Here is a 21,695-nt window from a genome sequence, read left to right as displayed (position 1 = left end):
TTCTTTGTGAAAGGAGCTAACAGCTGTCATACTCAAGAATGAATCAGGTGTTTTCCCCCATACATACTGTCTTAATCCTCTTAATTACTGAAGCAGGATTTTTTTCCTTCCTAACTTGTAGATAAGGAGAAACAGATGCAAACATACACATCCAGGGAGATGAAATCACTTGCCCATTAAAGATAAAACTCTTTATTTCAGTTCATTATTAAATTTTTAAATCATAGCTCCAGGCTAATGTAGTCCACATCCTATATATTTCTATATTTTTGATATTTGTGTGGTTGTATCATCTGTAAAATAAATGAATGCTGTTTAGCTGTTATCTGTGGGACCCTCACTAGTGAGAGGTTTTGTGATAAGTGCATCTCATGCTTCCTTTTGGTACTTATTATGGTAATTTTTCTATCCTCTCTGTATAGGTTGTGCTGCTGGGAAAATACAATGCACAGGGTTTGGGTTCAGATCATGAATTAATGCTGAGATGTACCAAAGGACAAGAATACATTAAAGTCGTCATGCAAAATGGGCGGATGATGGGAGCTGTGTTAATTGGTGAAACTGATTTAGAAGAAACATTTGAAAACTTAATCTTAAACCAAATGAATCTGGCATCATATGGAGAAGATCTGTTAGATCCAAATATTGATATAGAAGATTATTTTGACTAAAGTGGGCATTACAAGAAACACAAATAACACAAAGTCACAACAGAGTAAGTGATGCACTGATTTTACTGATGACTAACATTGAAGCTAAAAATACAGACGTGATAATGATTCAGTGAAAGTGATAAAAAGATGATGGAATTAAATAACTTATAGATTTTTTAACACAAAATTGACCACTTGTTATGTGAGAATATAAATTATTTTCAAATAAATGTATTTTAAATTTAAACACATTTTGTGATTTGGCTGGAGTATCTTTGGTTAGTAGACCAGTCATTCTTTGATTATAAAATATTGAGACAGGGATGTGACTTCAAGAACATTATAATTTTATTTTATTTAAACAGATGTAGCACTATCATACTTGCTAATATTTATACTAATACATTCTTTTAACTAATGTTTGTAGTTGATGCCTTAGTCTCCTTTTTTTAGGTTCCACACCTGTTATTCTAACCTGAAGTCACTCACTTTCTATGATGAGCCTGTATGAATTTTCATTACAACAACATTTGATATACAACTAGGTATATCAACACAGAAAAAGCTTTAAGGTAGCTGTGCGAACTTCTGTGTTTTTATATTTAAGGATTTTGCATAAAACACGATCCCCTTGTTTTATAAAATTATATAATTAATGATCTCAAATGTTAAATACCTCAGAGGAAAGTTCTGAAAATACAGTTCCACATGTATAAAATATCTCATACATCAATTTTTCTCTTCTTAGCCCCTGTTTTCTTAGAATCAGATTGAAGTATGTTTGCAGGCTTCTGGAAGTTACCTGGATTTTTTCCTTCTTTCTTATTCTTAGCTCCTTCAGAATGACAAGTTTGAGAAGATTCAGTCTACAAAATAATAAAGTGAGCACTGTTAAAAATTCAGCTATTCTACTTTAATAATTTCAGTAGTCCTTATGTAAGTGTCTTGCTTTTTTATCTTTCAGTTTCTACTTAAATTTGAGCCCAATTTAAAATAAAAGTGGCTGGGCTGTGAGAGAAACCTTTAAGACCACGTGAAGTGTCCCTAGTCATAAGTTCATAGCATACTGTGCAGGCTTTGTAAAATTTCATGTATAAGACAGGCAGACTTCCCAACCAGTAGTGATCATGACCAGTATCACAAGGGTGGGTTGCATCTCAAAACTAGAAAACAGTTTTCGTATTTGTGTGTGTGTGTGTCTAAGTAAATGAAAGGCTAGTCTGAACCCCACACCCAAAATCTACACATAACTGATCTCGTGTTCAGCTGACCAAGGAGAGTATTAATTAAAGAAAAGCAGTTGTAGGCTTTCAATTCAGTCAGTAGTGAGTTACCTGGAAACAGCTCTGCTTAGGCTTCTTTACTTGCATGGTAATAACATGTGCCTCACCATTCAGAAGATGAGCTTTAGGTCCTATTTTCAAGTATGAAATAGTAGCATAAGCTGTAAAACTGTAATCTTCTCTGCAAAAGATAAGAGTAACAATCAGGTTTTAAGACATCATAGTAAAAACCTAAGTTAGTAAAATATTTAGGTGTTCAGATTATCTTAAGTAGTGATTTTAAGGAACATTGATATATGAAGCTTATGCCCTAAGAATGCAAATATCTTTATAGAAAGTACTGTGTTGTGGGGGTTTCTTTGCAAATTACAAAAAAGTGGATATAACATCATTAAGACAAGAAAACCAAAAAATGGGTTTGTTTATACTTAAGATACTGCTGTAGAAGAAAGTGCGCGATCATTTTCTCCAGGTCTTCACGAGGAAGTGTGGGAGGAGCCACGCCTGCTACTCGAAGTTTTGCTGCCCCCTTCCCCAGCCAGGAATCTATCAATTTCAGTGGGGTGAGTTTTTCATTCAGTTCCTCTGCCTGCTTCAGGATCTTGATTAGGTCTCTGCAATGTTCTGTTACATTCTTTCTTTCAAATGCTGTCATGGAGGAGACAGTTATAGAGAGTCACGTTTAGAAACTGGGCAAGGAAAGGCTGTCCTAAGTGGTCTGACTGATTTAAATCTAGCCATCATCATGAGTCACTCTAAATCAGTGGATTTGTTAATGTCCTAATTAAGGCCAACCTCTTCCTCAAGTCTCTGGGACTTGAGGAATAAATAACCTGGTTAGGGCCTCCCTGGTGGTGCAGGGGTTAAAGCCTCAGTGCTATTAAGCTATCACCAGCCACTGCAGCAAGAGTTGGATCCCTGGCCAGGAAGCTAACCCATGTGGCACAGAAGACCTCTCTTGTCTCGCCCACTGCTCCCCTCAGAAGTGTATTTCAGTAGATCCACCTGTTCTGCTCCCAACTCTGTCTCTGATGAATCCTCTAATCCCCCATACCTCTGGCCTACACCCCAGTCCTTATAGGCATAAACAGATAAATCTTTAAAAATATAAATAACCTGGTTATCAGAAGGCCTTGTGGTAGCTCCTGGAACCAAAGTGTCTGGCAGACATGACATGGGCAGTTTGTAAGGCATACTTCCAGGAAAGCCAGTCTGTTCTTCAGATTTACCTGATTTATGCTCATTAAGCACTACTTTACAGACTAGTGTGGTTTCCAGGTACTCTGATTTAGAGACAAGAATACCCTGGGTAGAGATCCCCTATTTTAAGGAACCAGCACTCTGATTTTTATATCAGTCTTGTTAGTCAGCAAAAGACAGTCACATAAACTCGCAAACAGGTTTCTCTTGCTGCAGGTTGTCTGCTTACCTCCACCCACAAGGCATCAGAACTCAGGAAAGCTTTGTATTAGGAACTGGTTAGTCCAGCTCTCCAAATCCAGCACATACACACAGGATCAAATACAGCATCAAAACTGCTAAGTTATTGTTGAGGAGCTGCTGCCTGGATCAAAAGTCTACTTTGCACTAAATTTCACTTTCCAGCTATGGTATTAGATTATCACAAGGTTAGTCCTTTTGATATAAATAGCATTCTAATTCAGAGTAATTTACAATTTTCCCTGCATTTCTTAAAAATTTCATTTGCATTCAGTATAGCAACATAAAACAAATCTTTCCTCACAGTTAGTCCTCACTTAACGTTGTAGGGTCTTGGAAACTGCAACTTTAAGCAAAATGAACAACAAATCATCAAACCAATTTTATCACGAAACCAATTTAATCATGGCCCAGTTGATACAAACGTGTTAAATCCTGTGGTGTATTTCTGGTCACAGAAACATCACCAAACTTATAAACAAAGACCCAAAACACTTTTAATATTAAACAGGAATTTATTCATTCCTTTTCCAACCCATACATTCTTGGGTGGCCAGAGCCTACCCCAGCAACCCAGGACACCAGGCAGCATCCCATTCATTGCAGGGTGCTACACTCTCTCAGTGGGACAATTTTGATATGCCAAGGACCCTACCAAGTGCCTAGAGAAAACCCACAGAGCCATGGCAAAAACTGTAATCTTTATATAGGGGCTCTGGCCAAGAATTACTATTCTAAAGAAGTGCCCTAGTGGCATTTGTTTCGACGCTCTGGTGCAACTTCTGAATCTGATTCACACCTTGTATGATATTTTTAATCCATTTGGGGGTATAATGTGCCCTCATGTAGTCCTAACTATATATTAGCCTATAAAGGTTTAAAAAACAACTCACAGGGCCTCTCTGGTGGTACAAGGGGTTAAGATGCAACCTATGAAGCTATCCACAGCCACTGCAGCATGAGTTCGATCCATGGCTGGCAAGGGAGCTAACCACATGGCACAGCAGACTTCTCCTGACTCACCCGCTGCTCCCCTCAGCAGTGTTATTTCAGTCATTCTGCCTGTTCTGTTCCCCACTGTGGTGAGTCCTCTCACCCTCCACATCTCTGGCTCAGTTCTTGTATGCATAAATAAATAAATCTTTAAAAAAAAAACTCACAAATGTCTTTACAGCAGTTATCACACATTTTGTTACACTCTGCAGAGTTCCACACTTCATCAAAATGCTGAGCTATCAATACACGCCGACATCTGCAAACACATTTGGAGATAAAAATTATTAAATGAACTGATAGTTTTAAGATCCCTATTTGAAAATACAGGTTTTATTTCATCAGTCCCCATTGCTATCATAACAACACAAACTTAGTGGCTTAAAAAGCATAAATTTATCTTCAATTGCTGTAGTCTAAGACAGGTCTCATTAGCGTAAAATCAGGTTGTCAGCAGGGCTAGATTTCTTCTGGAGCTTCTAGGGAAGTATATATTCTGCCCTTCCCAGTTTCCAGAATCTGCATTCCTTGGCTGATGGCCCCTCTCGTCCATCTCAAAGCCAACAGCAGTGGTTGAGTCTCCACATCATTCTGGTCTGGCCTTCTGCCACCTCCTCCCACATTTGATCCACCCAAATAATCCAGTACAATCTCTCTAAAGTCAGCTGATGAGCATATCTGAACAGCTTTTAATCTACCCACCACATATAATTTTTTTCCTATGTACTTGAAACATTGCTTTTGAGAAGGGCAAGACTTCTTAAAAATTACAATTTTGTTGATAGCAAGACAGTTTGTGTTTTAGAGTACCAATTTTAATTTAAGCCCCAAAATAGGCTTCATGAGCATCGACTAAACAATCAAGGAAATTTTCACTTTCTCACTTTAATTAGATTAGTGTAGCACCTACCAGAAAGCAATACCATTTTCTATCTCTGTTATGCCTCTCATTTCAACATTTTGGAGCACATTATATGTGATGGGCAATAAGAATACAAGAAGGGCTAAAACCAAGAATCCATCAGGGAACTTATACGTTCTAACTAAAGCCACCCTAAAAAAATAGAAATGTATTTTTTTTTTAATTTTTTTAAAAAAATTTTACATCATTGTTTATTTTTAAACAATATTTCTTCCTCCCACTCCCTCAGGTGTAGTCCCCATAGAGTTTCCTTCGCCAATGCACCCGTGCACCATCACCTCAGTCCCCTGTGCTCCTCCCTCCCTCCCTCTGATCCCTCTTCCTCCTCCTCCCCTGAAGTATGTTTCTGGTTTATAATTGTCGTTTTTGCTTTGTTGTGTTTTGTACTATTAATTTTTTTCACTGATGTCTTATTTGGTTCCCCTATATTCCTGCTTTAAGTGAAACCATCCGGTATTTTTCTTTTTCCTGCTGGCTTATTTCACTGAGCATAATTCCTTCTAGCTCCATCCACATTGCTGCAAATGGCATGATTTTATCTTTTTTTGATTGCTGAATAATATTCCATTGTGTACATGTACCACATCTTTTTTTTTTAAAGGAATCTTTTTTTTAAGATTTATTTATTTATTTATACAAGCACTGGGTACAGTCAGAAGCACGGGAAAGTGAGAGAATTCACCAGAACAGGGAACAGAACAGGCAGAAGGACCAAAGTACACTGCTAATGGGAGTAGCAGGCAGCAGGAGAGGTCTGCGCACCACGTGGGACCCTTGCTGGCGGCCGGGGATCAAACCAGCGCTACAGAGGCTGCCGGCAGCTTTGCAGCCCAGCTCTCAACTGCTGTGCTACCAGGGGAGGCCCTTTACCACATTATCTTGATCCAGTAATCTATTTTTGGGCATTTGGGTTGTTTCCAGGTTTTACCTATTATAAATAGGGCTGGAATAAACACAGGTGGTCTTTTGAATCAATTTTTTTGTGTCCTTTGGATAGCTCCCTAGTAGTGGAGTTGCCAGGTCGTATGGGAGCTCCATTTTTAGTAGACTGAGGAACCTCCAGATAGTGGAGGTCCTTTCCATAGTGGTTGGACCAGTTTGCACCCCCACCAGCAATGTAGGAGAGTTCCTTTTACACCACATCCTCGCCAACATTTGCTTGTTTTTTTGATATGTGCCATTCTCACTGGTGTAAGGTGGTATCTCCATATGGTTTTGATTTGCATTTCCCTGATTATAAGGGATGTTGAACAATTTTTCATATGCCTGTTGGCCATTTGCATTTCCTCTTTGGACAAATGTCTTTTAAGTTCTTCTGCTCATTTCTTGACTAGATTATTTTGTTTTTGTTGAGTGGTATGAGTTCTTTGTATATCTTTGTGATCAGTCCCTTATCAGTTGAATGGAATGCAAAGAATTTTTTCCCAATTAGTGGGGTGTCTCTCTGTTTTGGTTAATGTCTCTTTTGCTGTGCAGAAGCTTTTCAGTTTATGTAATCCCAGGTGTTTATCTTTTCCTTGACTATCCTTGCTTTGGAAAGCTTGCAATGGAAAGCTGGAGGTTCTTCAATCTACTAAAAATGGAGCTACCATATGACCCAGCAATTCCACTACTAGGGATCCACCCAAAGGACACAAAAACAGTGATTCAAAAGAACACCTGTAGGGCCTCCCTGGTGGTGCAGGTGGTTGAGTGCCACACTGTGAAGCTATTCCCAGCCTCCGCAGCATGGGTTCAATCCCAGCCTGCCAGAAAGAATCCCACATGGTGAGGCAGGCCTCTCCTGTCTCGCCCGCTGCTCTCCTCAGCAGTGTATTTCATCAGTCTGCCTGTTCTGTTCCCCGCTCTGTCTCTGGTGAATCCTCTCACCCTCCCACGCATCTGGCCTGTACCCCAGCACTTGTATAAATAAAATAAATCTTAAAAAAAAAAAAAAAAAGATCACCCGTACCCCTATGTTATTGCAGCACTATTTACAACAGGTAAAACCTAGAAACAACTCAAATGCCCCAAAATAGATGACTGGATCAAGAAGATGTGGCATATATACACAATGAAATATTATTCAGCAATCAAAAAGATAAACTCATGCCATTTACAGCAGCGTGGATGGAACTAGAAGGAATTATGCTCAGTGAAATAAGCCAGAAGGAAAAAGAAAAATATCGGATGCTTTGGGTGATGAGTCTTTAAAGATGTTATTGTGATATATGTCTTTTAGAGTTTTACCTACATTTTCTTCTATTTATTTTATGGTTTCAGGTCTTATGTCCAGTTCTCTTATCCATTTTGAGTTGATTAGAAATGTATTTCTTAAAGAGATGCTTGACTCTGCTTTCAAAGATTATATCCACCCATCCGGATAGTGTGTGTTAATGAAGTCCACTCTTAAAATGCCTACTCAATCACCTTTTCAAAATTATTAAAACATGTATTATAGTTGTATACTAGTGACCCAAAATAAAGCTTTTCTTGGATTAAGACAGATCCTGCAGGCTTGTGTCCTGGTTCCCACCTCTCTATACAGGTTTGCACTTGATGTTACACAGTTCTCAGCAAGTACTCCAAATAACAGCATATGCTGTCACACTGCTAATCTTTCACAAAGTTACACAAAGCGGTGTGGCTTACTTGCTCATGTTCTGACAGTACGACACCATCTCATAAAGCTTCTGTTGTCCTACATTTTCCATCACCACCATTGAGCTTATTCTGAATATATCTCCAAAGCCATAATACAAAATACAGTCCGCTTTCATGTCATCTCGACCTGCAGCGTGAGACATCTTGAGATTGCATAGTTATTTTAACATTTCAAAACATGCAATGATAATAAATGTGCAATTCGCTGGCAGTGCTTCCATCTAAATATATCACATCTAAACATTCCAGACAAATGTCCAAGTTTTTTTTAATTTGAGGATAGTTGTTACAAATGACCAAAGAGACTTACCAACCATGAGGTTTATTAAGTAAAAAAAAGTCCATAAATAAAAATCCAGTTATTTAAGTTACAGATTTTAAACCAAAATAAAAATTTAGGCAACAAAAATGGCCATGAAGCTAGCTTAGAGAACAGCTTGTAGCACTCCAAAACAAAGTAAAGTTTCTGCACAAATAAGGACGTAATTCCAAAAGAATACCACTTACTTGTTCTAAAAATACTAGATAAGGTTGAAAATATGAAATCATTGCACATCATTTATAATGAGTTTTCTTACAGAAGGCTTTTTAAAAACTACATACCTGCACGTCCACTCTCTTGGTAGTAATTTTCCATAGATTTACTCATTGAATGATGAATCACAAATCTCACATCTGGCTTATCAATTCCCATACCAAAAGCAACAGTTGCCACTACGACCTAAAACATTTTAACATTTTATACATTAAATAAAATGCTTTTCAAGGTGAGCTAAAAACTATTGAAGAAATATACGTAACCTGAATTTCACTTGCAGACCATTTTCTGTGAACCTTGGTTTTATCTTCTGGCTCCATGTTGGCATGGTACGCACCTGCATGAATTCCCAGTTTCTGTAAACTAATCGTGACTTGCTCAGAGTCTTTCTGAGAAAAACAGTAGATGATTCCTGTAGTAAAAGGTCAATTATTAGGTGCTGATAGTATATTCCTAAAGATAATTTGCAACAGGCACTCAAGATCAATGCAATGCACAGGAGGAACAATTTTTTAAAAAAATCTAAGGTCTTAAACATCTGTCAATTTTGTTATAATAAAAGATTTGATCACAAGCTCACTTTATGGAAATGAGCTGAGTTGGCTCCTATACCTCTTATTTCTCTCCAACTTTACCTCCTACTACATGGTATTTCTCAAAATGAGTCCCACAGCTCCCTAAGATGTTAGTGTGTACATTGTGCATGAGTTTGGGAAACACAGCACTGAACAAAGTTAAACAGGGCTGCTCAGCTCCTCTAATGTACTGATAAAGCCCTGTGAGTCTTTAACAAGGTCAGTAGCTGTAGCCTTTCTCAAACTTACTTGACCCTGGAACTCCTTTTAACAAGAGTACCTATTAAGAGCTCCTGAAAATCTACAGAAAAGTTCTGAAATGCTACTTGTATAAAAACTCTTTTCTTTAGTAACACTTGCCTGATCATTAATCCTGGGGGGGGTGTGTGTGTGTGTGACTGCACATTTATGTTTATCCCATTCAATATATACTTCTTTTATTATAAGGGACTGTATTTTCATATCCCTTTAGAATGTCAGTGCTTTTAACCTTCCATCTTACAGAGGGTAATTACTAAACATACACTTTTTTTTTTTACTTGAATATTTATTTATTTATGCATACAAGAGCTGGGGTGTAAGCCAGAGTTGGGGGCGGGGACGGTGAGAGTCACCAGAGACAGAGTGGGGAGCAGAACAGGTAGATCTACTGAAATACACTGCTGAGGGGAGCAGCAGGCGAGACAGGAGAGGTCTGCTGCGCCATGTGGATCAGCTCCCTGGCCAGGGATCGAAGTCATGCTGCAGTGGCTACAGATGGTTTCATAGTGCTGACACTTAACCCCTTGGGCCACCAGGGAGGCCCCTAAACATATGCTCTTGATAGTTAACATTGAGTCATTAGATGCCTTCTATAAAATGACTAAGCAAAAAGAATCACGACATTTTATGACTCCTACAGTCCCTGCTGTTAGCAAATAACATACCAATTTCTAAGATCAAAAAGCTAATTAATGTCATCACATTTTCAGGTATCTCCCACCATGCATTGGTAGTCTTTGGTGCTAATGGTTTGTAAGTATATTGTACTAGAGCTGTATTTCTGAAAGTTCAGTCTTCAAAGTTGGTTTGTATTTATGTTACCTGATTGCCCTTTGTATCTCCCACTGATGAGCTTTACAATATCCTCAATAAAATCTTCAGTGTTTGAGGGCTTCGGCCGAACCTAAAAAGATGGTAACTGTTAAAAAGTAAATTGCTAAGGACCGTCCAAGCAGTCATTTACTTACATCTCTCAGGTACCATTCTTTCACGAGCATGGCGTTTGTTTCTACTCTCATACACCTCCTCTGCCTCACTCCAGCAGCCCACTGAACTTTTTTCTTGATTTTTTTTTTTTTAATTTCTCAGAAGGAGGCACAGAAGCAATGAATACTTGATAACATGGAGACCTTTTCTATGATGTTTCTTTTATAAAAACATAACCAGGCATAAATAACTATTCAATGAAAACCCTGGAAAATGTTGAATAGTCTTAAAAGGACTAAAAAGGAAATATCACTATTAGGCTATTTAACTTTCAAAGCCACGTATCAAATGCAGTCTCTGCAGAGAGCAGTCCCATGTTGCTCAACAACAGGGATACCTTCTGAGAAAACTGTCCTTAGGTGATTCTGTCATGTGATCATCTTAGAGTATAATACACAAACCCAGATGGCACAGAGTCCCACACAAATAGACTGGATTGTCCTCAGTGTGATCACTGTGGTTGTGCATGTGACATGTGGATCACCAAACGTGCACTGCATGGCTGCACAAGCAAAGCGGCACATTAGTTTAGCTCCACTTACTAATGAGCAGCACATTAGCTTAGCTCTACTTAGCAATGACTTGCAATGCAGATGTTATTAGGGGCCCTGGTATCAATGCATTTCTCGCCATCCTTGCACAAGAAGGAATGTAAATTTAATGAGGGAGTATCTTCTACTTAACCTAACAAAAGATTAAATAATATAGGAGATATATGAAAAAGTATTAATAAATATGCATATAGTTACCTCCTGATCTTAAAAAATTTTAAACAGTTAACTCATAAATAAACATAGTGAAATGGTATCCTCTCTGCTACTATCCATCACAAAAATACTTTGATATGTTACATACCTCATAAAAAAGATTTGGCCGATTAAAAGAAGCTGTGAAAGTCAAACACTTTCCAACACACAATATTTTCTGAGCATCCTTCAGAACATGATTAGTTGCGGTTGCTGTCAGCCCAATTAATGATGTGTTGGGGAACTGCCGCTTTAAGATCCCAAGTGCCTTATAATCTAGAAGAAAAGTACAAAGTGGCCTTCTCTCTGTCCTCTAAGGAATAAAGCAAATTGCACTTTTTAACATGATCCAGATAACCACGACTCCTGTCACTGCCATCACTCTCTGTTGGTTAATCCCAGCAGCTGCCCGCTCTAACAGGCAGCTTTATTATACTTTACACTAGCTCTTCGGAAGCACTGTTCTTGGCCACGAGTGCAAGTCCCTGTTGAAAACAGAACAGCTGGGTGTTTCCTGCAAGCTGTGCACTTCAACAGTTTCCTGCACATTCAACAGTGGATGCAAGAGACAGTGGGGTAGTCAAGGTGTTGGAATCAATCAATATTAGAACAGACAAGAGATAAAAGCAGCCTTCAACCAAACCCTCCACTACCTCCAGCATCATCCCAGAGTGCCAAGTTCAACTCCTAAAAGCTTGGTCTGGGCATTGGTTTTTACATAACCTATTTCAAAAAACCACTCTGGGCTTATACATCTAAACCACTCTTGTCCTACACATCTAAATCACTAGATAAGCTTTCCCTCCTCAAATACTTAATATATCTGAAGAAAAGTGAAAAATGAACAGAGTAGAAATTGCTAAACGCTAAGGCAGAAGGCCACAGTGAAAATCCAGAGACAAAGTAATGCTTGGGAAGTTGTGACAGGTAATCCATGGGCTGGGTCATGAAAAGTGAGCAGAAGTTCACCAGGAAGGGAAGAAGATGAAAACCATCCAGCATAGGAAACGCTGCCAACACACCAGCGTGAGATTACTTGGCAGGTTCAGTCACCCGCAAGCAGTTAGGTGGAGCTAAATCACAGGGTGTGGAGCCTAGTGAATCTCTCAGCTCTGGTAAGCCGAGAGCTGTACAACCTGAGTGGCTTCGAGAGGGCGCCGGCACTACTGGTCCTCACGCTACTTCGGGACTAACTAGTGAATTTTTTCTGATCTTCAACTCAGCCTTCAGACCTTCCTTTCCCCAGCTCCTCCCACAATCATGGAAAGTCTACTTCCTAAAATAAATCCTTTCCCTTAACATTCATAGTTGCTCTGCTTCCCCACCCAAAACCTGTTACATGGAAGAATATAAATATAAATATAAATTTGAATAAGACCTTGACTAGAGTCAGCTGATTCTAAAGAGTGAAGACTTTATCTAGTAGGAAATGAGTCATCATGTGATTTTTAAAGGAGAAAGAGATATAAATAGACTTGTATTTCAGAAGTCACCTTCTGGTGGCAGTGCAAAGGATGGGTTGGAATAAGCAAAAGACAGAGACTACCAATACTTTGGAAGAGAAAGAGTTGTTGTCCATGTCTAATGGCATCTGTTTTGTGGGAAGTTGGAGGCATCTGCTAGGCATGAGGAGTTAGGGCCTAAAGAAAAGTTAATGATATAAAGAGCACACTGGACAAAATGTTAAAAGGAGATGAAATAGGGACAAGAAGAAAGGTACATGAAGAAAGGTGAACTGAGGTTGCAATGAATAGAGTTATGCCATTTTCCCAACAATGTTTAATAGCCAAATAGCAAGAATGGGGAAGCAGAAGTCCAAGTGGACCCTTTATCTCGGTCTAGCACTGCTTAAAGCAGACTGGTAACACACCAGGCAGTGCAGGAGAAATAGAAGAGGCAACAGCAGAGTCTGAATGGGTAAGAGCGACCATCTCTTGGGAACCAGAGCCACAGACAAATATAAGGAGAGGCCCCACAAGCTCCAAAGAGGTGCCAAAGCTGCTTCACAAGGAAGAGGTTGAAATCAGAGACCAGGATTAACTTATTTTTTTTCACAGAACAAGAGTCTCAGAAATCTGCTTCAATTTGGGCTGTAAAGTGAAGTTGAAGGAATAAAGAAAAGGGTTACTAAAAGGACCCATAGAACTGTAATGCTGAGGAGTTGGTTCGACAGATCCCGAGGATACTCAGTATGCTGACTAAATACAACAAATCTGGGGCAGATGCAAATCCTCAGTGGATGTGAAGGAGAACTGGAAGGTCAGAAAATGCCACAAAGATGGGCAAGAACCATACAGTGCAGAACGCCATGTACGACAGTGCTCTCAATAGTGTGGAATAGGATACACCATGTGGTGTTGAAGCACATAACTGAAGCATAACTGAAGCACTTAACGTCCCATTTCTCGTAAAGTATTCCAGTCATTAAGTGATGCCTAAACTGTACTTGCTAATAATCACACATTCCAAAGGATAAAGGAACTAAGACTAAACATGACCCAGAAGGGAATAAAGACATTAAAAATTCTGCTTTTTGGCTCCCCTGACATAGAGGTTAGAGAAAATGAGTAGTAGTAACTACCCAAGAGGATAATTTTAATTAAAGTAGGGATTTTCATCATGAAGCTGAGAAAGAAAATAAGGCCTAGCATGAAGGAGTCTTCTAGATACAACATACATACCAGGCCTGAAGTCATGTCCCCACTGACTACAGCAGTGAACTTCATCCACAGCAATTCGGGTTAACCTCCTTGCTTCATAGGCTTTCTCTAGCCTTGACATAAACATTTTGCTTTTTGCAATTTTTTCTGGAGTCACATAAATTAGCTTGAGCGTGGAGTTTTTATTTACCATTTCAGCATGAACCCATTTTACATGCTCCTGTTGAAAGAAAAACCAGACACAATGACACAGACAATACCCAAAGGCAGGAGCCCGGGGCTGTTCTAGCAGCAGATGCTTAGAGTTCATTAAAAACCAAAACCACGTCCCAGTGCTAAACTTTATGGCAGCTGTGTAAACAGCATTTTAGTTATTTACTTACATCCAAACTGTTGATGATAGGAAAATAGTCTCATTTGGCAAAAAGAACAAAATATAAATGTGAAAAGATACTCCAAAAAGCATTTATTCTGCAAGGGCATAATTCTAAATTGCTCATAATAAACTTTAAAATGTAAGCTAAATGGCTATAAAGGTGGGTCTTATTCATTTTAATATTGTAATTACTTCATATGTCTGTGCATGAAATTTATTCTTGGAGGGTAGGTTGGTTTAAGGTGGCGGCATAAAAAGAACCTGTACTTACCTCCCACAAACACAATATTCTACAAGTAAATAAGATAAAATCAATAAAATTAGGAAGATTAAAATGTATCAACCACACAACCACACAAAAAAGGGCAAATAAGAACATCACAAAAAAGGTACAGACCAATATCCCTAAAGAACAAAGGTGCAAAAAGCATTAACAAAATCTTAGTGAAATGAATTCAACAAAAATACATTAAAAGAATCATATAGCATGAGCAAGCGGGATTTATTCCCGGATGTAATGATGGTTCAACATCTGAAAATCGATCAGTGTAATCCACCACATATAAAAGAAAAGATAAAAAACCATGTGACCATATTAATAGCTCCTAAGAAAGCATCTGATTAGGTTCAGCATCCATTTATTATAAATGAGTAAGCATGGTAGTGTTCTAATAGGACTTCATGAATGGGCACTGAAATTTGAATTTCACATCATTTTCACGCTTCACAAACTAATTCTTTTGTTTTTTTTTTTTCACTACTCAAAACACAAAAGCCATTGTGAGCTTATGGATCATATAAAAATAGCTAGTGGACTAGAACTGGCTGCTGAGCAGTAGTTTACAGCTCCTGAGGTAGTTGTCAATCTATAATTTTATGCAACTCAAACCATAGCTAAGGCTTCTACTTCAGTGAGTATACATTCAAAAAAAAAAAAACAGAACCAAAAAATCACAGACACATACCTTAGAACTAGAAGCATTTAACATGGTGGCTGAAATTTCTAATTGTTTTAAAACCATTAATTGGTCTTCCATAAGAGAAATCAATGGGCAAATCACGAGTGTAAAACCTAAAAGAGAAAAAATCTTCTTTAAATTTTACATCACCATCAAAATGACTCTTGATCACACCTTTGTTACTGTAACTTGTGGGTACCACCTATCAGTTCAGACTGATTTTTAATACAGCTTTAGCAATACACTACCACTGCTTACTCTCCTTAATAAAAGAAGTAGACAGGAATAAATGATCATAAGCCAAATAAGCTAAAAATAGGTTAAAAACTCTTTCCTAATTCATTTCCATAAAAAAGAGAAGTGTTATTTTGAATTTTTATTTAATTACCATTTTTTACAATCAGCATTGGTTATCTCAGTAAAATAATTCAAATCAAGTCAAATACTACCCAGTTAAAGCAGGAAAAAGTTATTCCAAAGCTTTCCGAAGTCAAAATAGCAACCTGTGTTATGAATAATAGTTACAGGATAGTCTTCCACTTACTGCAGACAGATTTATTGTGAGTGGAAATCAGTGAACATTTTATTGACCTGATAAAGTTCTGGCAATATATCCCTTTTCTAACTAAAATACCTTAAAACTACAAGAGCTATTCTACATTGTTAAAAAGCGTATGACCTTATGTTTCTGTAGTTTGTTCCTTAAAATACCATCAGGCAGAGAGCAGACCTATTTAAAAAATCTACTCAAATTAGGACCATATCGGGGATTCACCCTCTCCATTATCCTGTCACCAGTTCTTTTACTTTCACCCACGTTACTGGCACTTTCTCATACATTTCAACAGTCAAGTCTCTCCTGTCTTGATATAACCCTGCACACCTAATTTAGGGTCATCTCTTTTTCCTTTCAAAGTAGTTCTTTCCACAGAGTGTCTCTGTCACTAGCCCCACTTCCTCTGGCTTCTCACAAATGCTGATGCCCTGATGAGAGCGCTTCTCTCCAACACTGGCCTTTGTGCTGACTCAGTGCTGTCTCTGAGTTCAAATAACTTCCTCAGGAAGGACTTCTCTGGTAGCTGCTAGACCAGATCTCTGCACTCAACTCCCCATTAAAACCTTTACCTCAAAATCCTTACTGCAACTGCATGTTTCTCCAGCTATCTGAAAGGACACCATTCCTAGGAAACCTCTGGTGAGTCAAAATGGCATAAGGCAAAGAAGTAATTGTCATTAACGTGGAAACAATTTTAAGCATTCCCCGACCCTAAAATCACATATCAAATCATACCAAATAACACATGAAACCTAAAAAAACATCTAGTAAAAGCAGGAATTATGTAATTAAATACAAAGCCTATAGAAAGCATCCCAGGGAAGGCCCAGGCAGGGTCCCTCACTGCTCAAGGTGCCGCTGCCTTCTAGAATGGCAGCCTGGAAGCCAGGCTGACACGCACAGCTCTACATCTTTAGTCAGATTTGTTTTAGTGAAAACACGTGCTCTGGTACTGGTAAAAGTGGCATAAGGTGAACTTTTGAAAAGCAGGGGACAGCTGTACCCCAGTTCCCTAGGGCAGGGGGCAACACATTAAGTGCTGGTTGCTTGTCTTTCCAAATCAGATTTTAATGGACACAGCCAACTGTTTAAAATATTCTGTGGCTGCTTTCTTGATACAAAGGCAAGGTTCAGTCATTAGCCCAGCAACATTCAACCCACAAAACCTGTTTAATATCTACTGTCCAGCCCTTTAAGGAAGTGTGCTGACCCCTGCTGTGTACCCCAGGCTCCCCCCAACATCGGGATCACTGGAGAGCCTGCTGAAATGCAAGCTAGTGGGCCCTACACTGAATTAAGTGTGCAAGTTTATCAGCTCTCCAGGGGGAGAGAGCGCTGCTCCAAGAGTTCTGTGAGCTGGGACCGAGAGCACTTTGCCCACACCTGTAACTCCAGTGCCTAAAACCACAGGAGACAAGGTGGTTGTCTTCAACCCCATGAAGACGAACCACAATCGAGGACTACTGAATCCTTTTCTAGTTGTTTTTTCTCCTCTAACATGATTTTTTGTCATTTTGGGGACCAGATAAAAGCATTAATTGCTTTCAGAAATGTTTCCCTTCCCTCTTTAAGGGAACCCCGTAATAATGCCTTTAATATTAAAAACAATTTAAGAACGCACTTGAGTCTTACACAAGTATGGTTAGGATTTTTTTTTTTAAAGACTTATAAATATAGTAAAAGCACTAACTAAGATTTCTTAGATTTAAAATGAATGTGTATTAATACATACCATCTGAACACAATGCTGGCAACTGGTAGCACAAGCTCTTTCCACCCCCTGTGGGCATTACAAGAAACATGTCCTTTCCAGACATGGTTACATTAATAGTTTCAAGCTGAAGGAGTCTGAACTTCTGCAGTTTAAAGACATTTTGTAGAACATCTTTAATTTTGCCAGACCATGGAAAATCTAGAAAAAGAAATAAGATGAAAATATCACAACTATTTAGGAATATAGCTGAGACATACATTTAAATGGCTGCTTTTTTTTTTTTTAAGATTTTATTTATTTTTATGTGAAGAACTGGGGTGCAAGCCAGAGGTCCGGGGTGGGTGGGTGGTAAGGATTCACCAGATAGAGTGGGGAGCAGAACAGGCAGATCTACTGAAATACAGTCTTGAGGGGAGCAGCGGGTAGAAGAGAGATCTGCTGTGCCATGTGGATAGCTCCCTGGCTGGGGATCGAATTCAAGCTATCAAAGTGGGCCACTGTGTTGGTAGCACTGAGACTTAATCCCTAGGACACCAAGGAGACCCAAAATGGCTGCTTTTATAAGAAAGACTGAAACAAACATATGTAAGACTTTTTCTAATACTGACAAAGTTAAACTTTGATTCTAAGAATTTTGAAATCAGTTTAACTCACCAAGCTAAACAAAAACAAAGTTAATGATATATCATAAGAAAGATTACATGTAGAAAAACTGGAAACACTTGCCAGTTGAGAACCAATCTACCCAAAAGAGTCGGTGACTGATGGGCCATTTGAACAACAGTCCGAGTGTTGATCATGGAATTCATAGTATCGTTAAAAATAAATCTCAAATATCATAAACAAAGTTAACAATTATCTGGAATTTGGGTATAAATTTCTCATTGAGAAGTGAATCACTGGAAAACAAGGCCTACAGAAGCACTGCACTGCCCAGATAGAGTGAGAATTTTCCACTGTAATTTACAACAGACACGATGCTTGGCAAGACCTTGAATCAAGATCTCTCTAGAGAGTTTGCTCTCTAGGGAGAATGAACTAGACTTTGGCAAAGAGTTTGAATAATTTTCTCTTGTTTATTGTTTTTAGTTAAAACTTAAATAACTTATTTTTCCAAGCGTTGACTAATGCTATTAGGACCAATTTGGAAAAAAACAATAAAGTCTGTATAGAAAGAGATTGATTCAGATAAAACATGGGTAAAGAGATGGTCTGCCTGCTAGATTCCTGTTCCACTTAAGGAATGGCTAGTTTCACTGATAACAGCTTTCAGTACAGGCCAAGGCAGAATGATTTAATTCCAATATAAGGAACTATGAAACAAAACTAGCAAAGGAAAAAAAAAAAAAGGAAACCTTCTTTATTCCAAGCAGCAGGTGAAGAATCACATTCGTTGCTTTCCCCAGCATCCGAATCCTCTAAACTTTGCTTTATTCTATTTGTCAGGAGGGTTTTCTTCTGAATAAGCTCTTGCTGTCTTTCCAGAAGCTCTTGAATTTGAATGTCCACTGCATGTAGCTCACTGGTTATAGCCTCCAATTCCTCAGTCAAAGCTATGAGGAAAGAAAAAGATACAATGATAGACAATTACACTTTCAGGGTTCTTTTGTTAATTTTTGGGTATTCCTTACCACCTAAATTATAGACAAAATAGGATGGCAGAGTGCTTAAGAACAAAGACAAAAATAGGATGGCAGAGTGCTTAAGAACAGGTATGTTAGAGTGGAACAGACCTGAGCTAAATCTTTCTTACCTGCTGAGTGACCTCAGGCAAAGGTACTTAACTAATGCTCAACTTTCCCCCTGTACAATGGAGATACTACCTCGCTTTCACAAAGTACTGTTATAAGGAATTAAGTGAGATAACATACTGGAAATTCATGACTACCTAGTACACAGTTAAGCATTTGATAAAAGATAATTTTTATTTTTATTATTTTACTATGTTGGGGAACAGTCTCACAATCTCCTAAATCACTTAAGTAATGTGACCAGACTCAAACAAAAATGAGCTATTTAAAACTAAGTCCCTAGCTACTTAGTTATTATTTCACAAAAACATTCATATTTGGGTTCACATGATGGCACAATAAGGAGTTGGTGATTATAATCAAGAGGATGTAACACATAAAAAGAGAAATTGATGGTGCTATTGGAATTGACATTACAAGCCCATTGTGACTAATTTATTAATATGCCTTAACATATAATTCTAATCAACCCTAGTATTCAAGTCAAAGTGAAATTCGTTTTGATGCTACATCAACAGAAGCTATAACGTTTTTAAAAATGTCCTTGGTGCTTGTATCAAGACTTTTTTTAGAGCAGTTTAAAGGTCACAGCAAAATTGGGAAGGTACAGAGAAAAGTAATATTTTTTTCAAAAATGTAACTGGAAGTAGATCTCCAAAATATAAGTAAGCTTTTCCACTGACCTGAAACAGATGCCATTCTAAAATTGAACTGGAGATCCAAATTTCTTTCTGGAGAAAAAAAAAATCAACAAATTTTAAAATCAGTACCACAGATAACCTCCCCAATCACAATAATCTGTCACCACTATGCATAAAAAAATGTTAGAAATGTTAGAAAGTAGATTATCTACTGCAGTTACCTTTCCAATTAGCAGCCCCCCCCCCAAAAAAAATGCTTGTTTTTTGGTAAGGTTCCAGATTTTAGAGATGCCTCGAAAGTCACATAAGTAGATAATAACAAGTACAATGTCAGTAACACTGAAACATCCACCAAATTCAAAGTGATGTAGTAAGAAATGAGTAAAGCTTTGAGGTTCAACAGTTTGAATATTCAACTACTGTGTGACCGCAGCAAAATTACACACACCCCCTTTCTCAACCTTTTTCCCTAGCTGAAAACTGGACTTTATCATAAATAATAAGATGGACAGCTTCCAGTGCCCCAGATTAAGCGAAACCCATTAACATGCTCAAAATAATCCTTTAGCATTTTTATTGAGCATTTGCTCGGTGTTAAAAGAGAAATGGTATTGTATGGAGGGGTTTGCTTTCAAGAAGGAGAAAATATGAACAACAGGGATAAAACGTTTTTAAAAGAACTCTAAATATCCTGTGGATGACTAAAAGTGAAGAGTACATATAAGAAAGTAATAGGAAATGCGGTTTGAGGGTAGGAAGTTCAGATTACCCATAAACCCAGTGAACTCCTACCCCATTTTGCAACATTTTCTAAAACTAACTTAGAATGTTCTCCAAACACAGCTTCGTCATCACTCTTCCTATGTAGAATTCTGGAGCCATCACTAGGCTAGAAAGATAGAGAGCTTATTTTGTTGTTTTTGTTTTTGCCTTGCTAAGGAGTTTAGAATAACCCTACAACTAAAGATTATTCAAGTAGGAGAGTAAAGCAAGGACTTTAATTCTTCTAAACATTTCTTCACCACTGCGTGGAAATCAAGGTATCCTTCTCTAGACTGTAAAGCTCTCTCCTGCAGGGGAGACAGTAAGTCTCTTCATCTTTGCATTCACATAGTCTCGCCAAGCGCCCGGCATAAAGTAGACTCAGATTTGATGCAATGGAAAGCAGCGGCCCTCCCTACCCTTAGGAAAGAGCAGCATCTTTAACAATTTCCCCCACAGTTTGAAACGACTTTGATTATGCCGCTGAAAAAGTGCTCATCGGCTCCTTCCCCACAGGATGAGCTTTACAAGTAAAAAAAGATACCTCAACAGAAAGTCTGCTCAGAAATGAATGACAGTAGGTCTACCCGTGAGAAGCATAAACCAGGCACTCACAGGAAAATGTTCACGGGGTGACTGCCAGCTTTCGATCCTGGAGAAAATGCCACTGAGGTACAAAGCCATGGAGACTAAATAGGACACTCGCACCCCCCTCTCCAGCCACCTGCAATTTAATCACACCCTCGCTTACAAGTACCGCATCCCCAGGGGTGTTTCCCAGTAAATAAACTTTAGGGATCAAGTCTCCTGCTTGGAAAAGGTTGCAGGGGGGAGGAAGAAAAGAAGAAACGAGTTGACAGGAGAACGTGCCCCTCAAAGCCCGAGCCCCCGAGCCCTGGGCGACGATTAACACCCCCCAATCCCCCCTGCCAAGTAGGGGGGATGGACGTGATCAGAACAACCCGGCCTCGCCCCCAAGGAGGACGAGAAAAGGTGAGCCCCACAAAGCGGTAATAGGAGTCACCCCCGAACGTCTCCTTAAGGGGTTAAAGAGTCACCAGCCTGACCCGCCCCCTCCGGCTCGCCAACCCCCGGCGCCCGGGACCCAGGACCGCTACGCACCGCTTTCCCCGGGCTCCAACTTCCCGCCACCAGGCTTCCCTTTCTCGCCGGCCCGGAGCACCCACCCTTCCGGGTCGGGCCCGTCTTCCAATGGCAAGTAAGTGACTCCTCTA

General features: G+C 39.0%; 2 protein-coding genes across 6 annotated transcripts in view; one reads left to right on the top strand and one right to left on the bottom strand.

Moving 5' to 3' along the window:
- PYROXD1 (pyridine nucleotide-disulphide oxidoreductase domain 1) overlaps positions 1 to 11,074 on the top strand; it is a 33,446-nt gene extending 22,372 nt beyond the window's left edge. Inside the window, exons 12-15 of one of the 5 annotated variants that reach the window (XM_037514255.2) lie at positions 423 to 715; positions 1,486 to 1,534; positions 2,370 to 2,499; positions 7,554 to 9,486. In XM_037514255.2, coding sequence (XP_037370152.1) covers positions 423 to 671 — 249 coding nt within the window. In that variant the 3' untranslated portion in view covers positions 672 to 715; positions 1,486 to 1,534; positions 2,370 to 2,499; positions 7,554 to 9,486. Of the gene's footprint in view, positions 1 to 422; positions 1,535 to 2,369; positions 2,500 to 7,553; positions 9,488 to 10,018 lie in introns of those variants that run through there. The other 4 variants (XM_037514254.2, XM_054696401.1, XM_054696402.1 and 1 more) reach the window with 4 other exon arrangements.
- RECQL (RecQ like helicase) lies at positions 1,329 to 21,680 on the bottom strand. Its single transcript, XM_037514251.2, has 15 exons — positions 21,583 to 21,680; positions 19,741 to 19,788; positions 18,662 to 18,859; positions 17,325 to 17,504; positions 15,043 to 15,149; positions 13,723 to 13,921; positions 11,151 to 11,317; positions 10,131 to 10,212; positions 8,736 to 8,884; positions 8,538 to 8,655; positions 7,923 to 8,061; positions 4,537 to 4,628; positions 2,365 to 2,584; positions 1,988 to 2,117; positions 1,329 to 1,519 (listed from the first exon to the last, which is right to left on the bottom strand). The coding sequence occupies exons 2-15, from the start codon at positions 19,754 to 19,756 to the stop codon at positions 1,376 to 1,378; spliced, it is 1,941 nt and encodes a 646-aa protein (XP_037370148.1). The 5' UTR covers positions 19,757 to 19,788; positions 21,583 to 21,680; the 3' UTR covers positions 1,329 to 1,375.
- Positions 21,681 to 21,695: the final 15 nt, after the last annotated feature.

The sequence above is a fragment of the Talpa occidentalis genome, unplaced genomic scaffold, assembly GCF_014898055.3.
Source record: "Talpa occidentalis isolate TD23 unplaced genomic scaffold, MPIMG_talOcc4v2.1 talOcc4.16, whole genome shotgun sequence".
Classification (NCBI taxonomy): Eukaryota; Metazoa; Chordata; class Mammalia; order Eulipotyphla; family Talpidae; genus Talpa; species Talpa occidentalis.
Note: the sequence above shows the minus strand (reverse complement) of the source record. Positions and strands in the feature narration are given on the sequence as shown.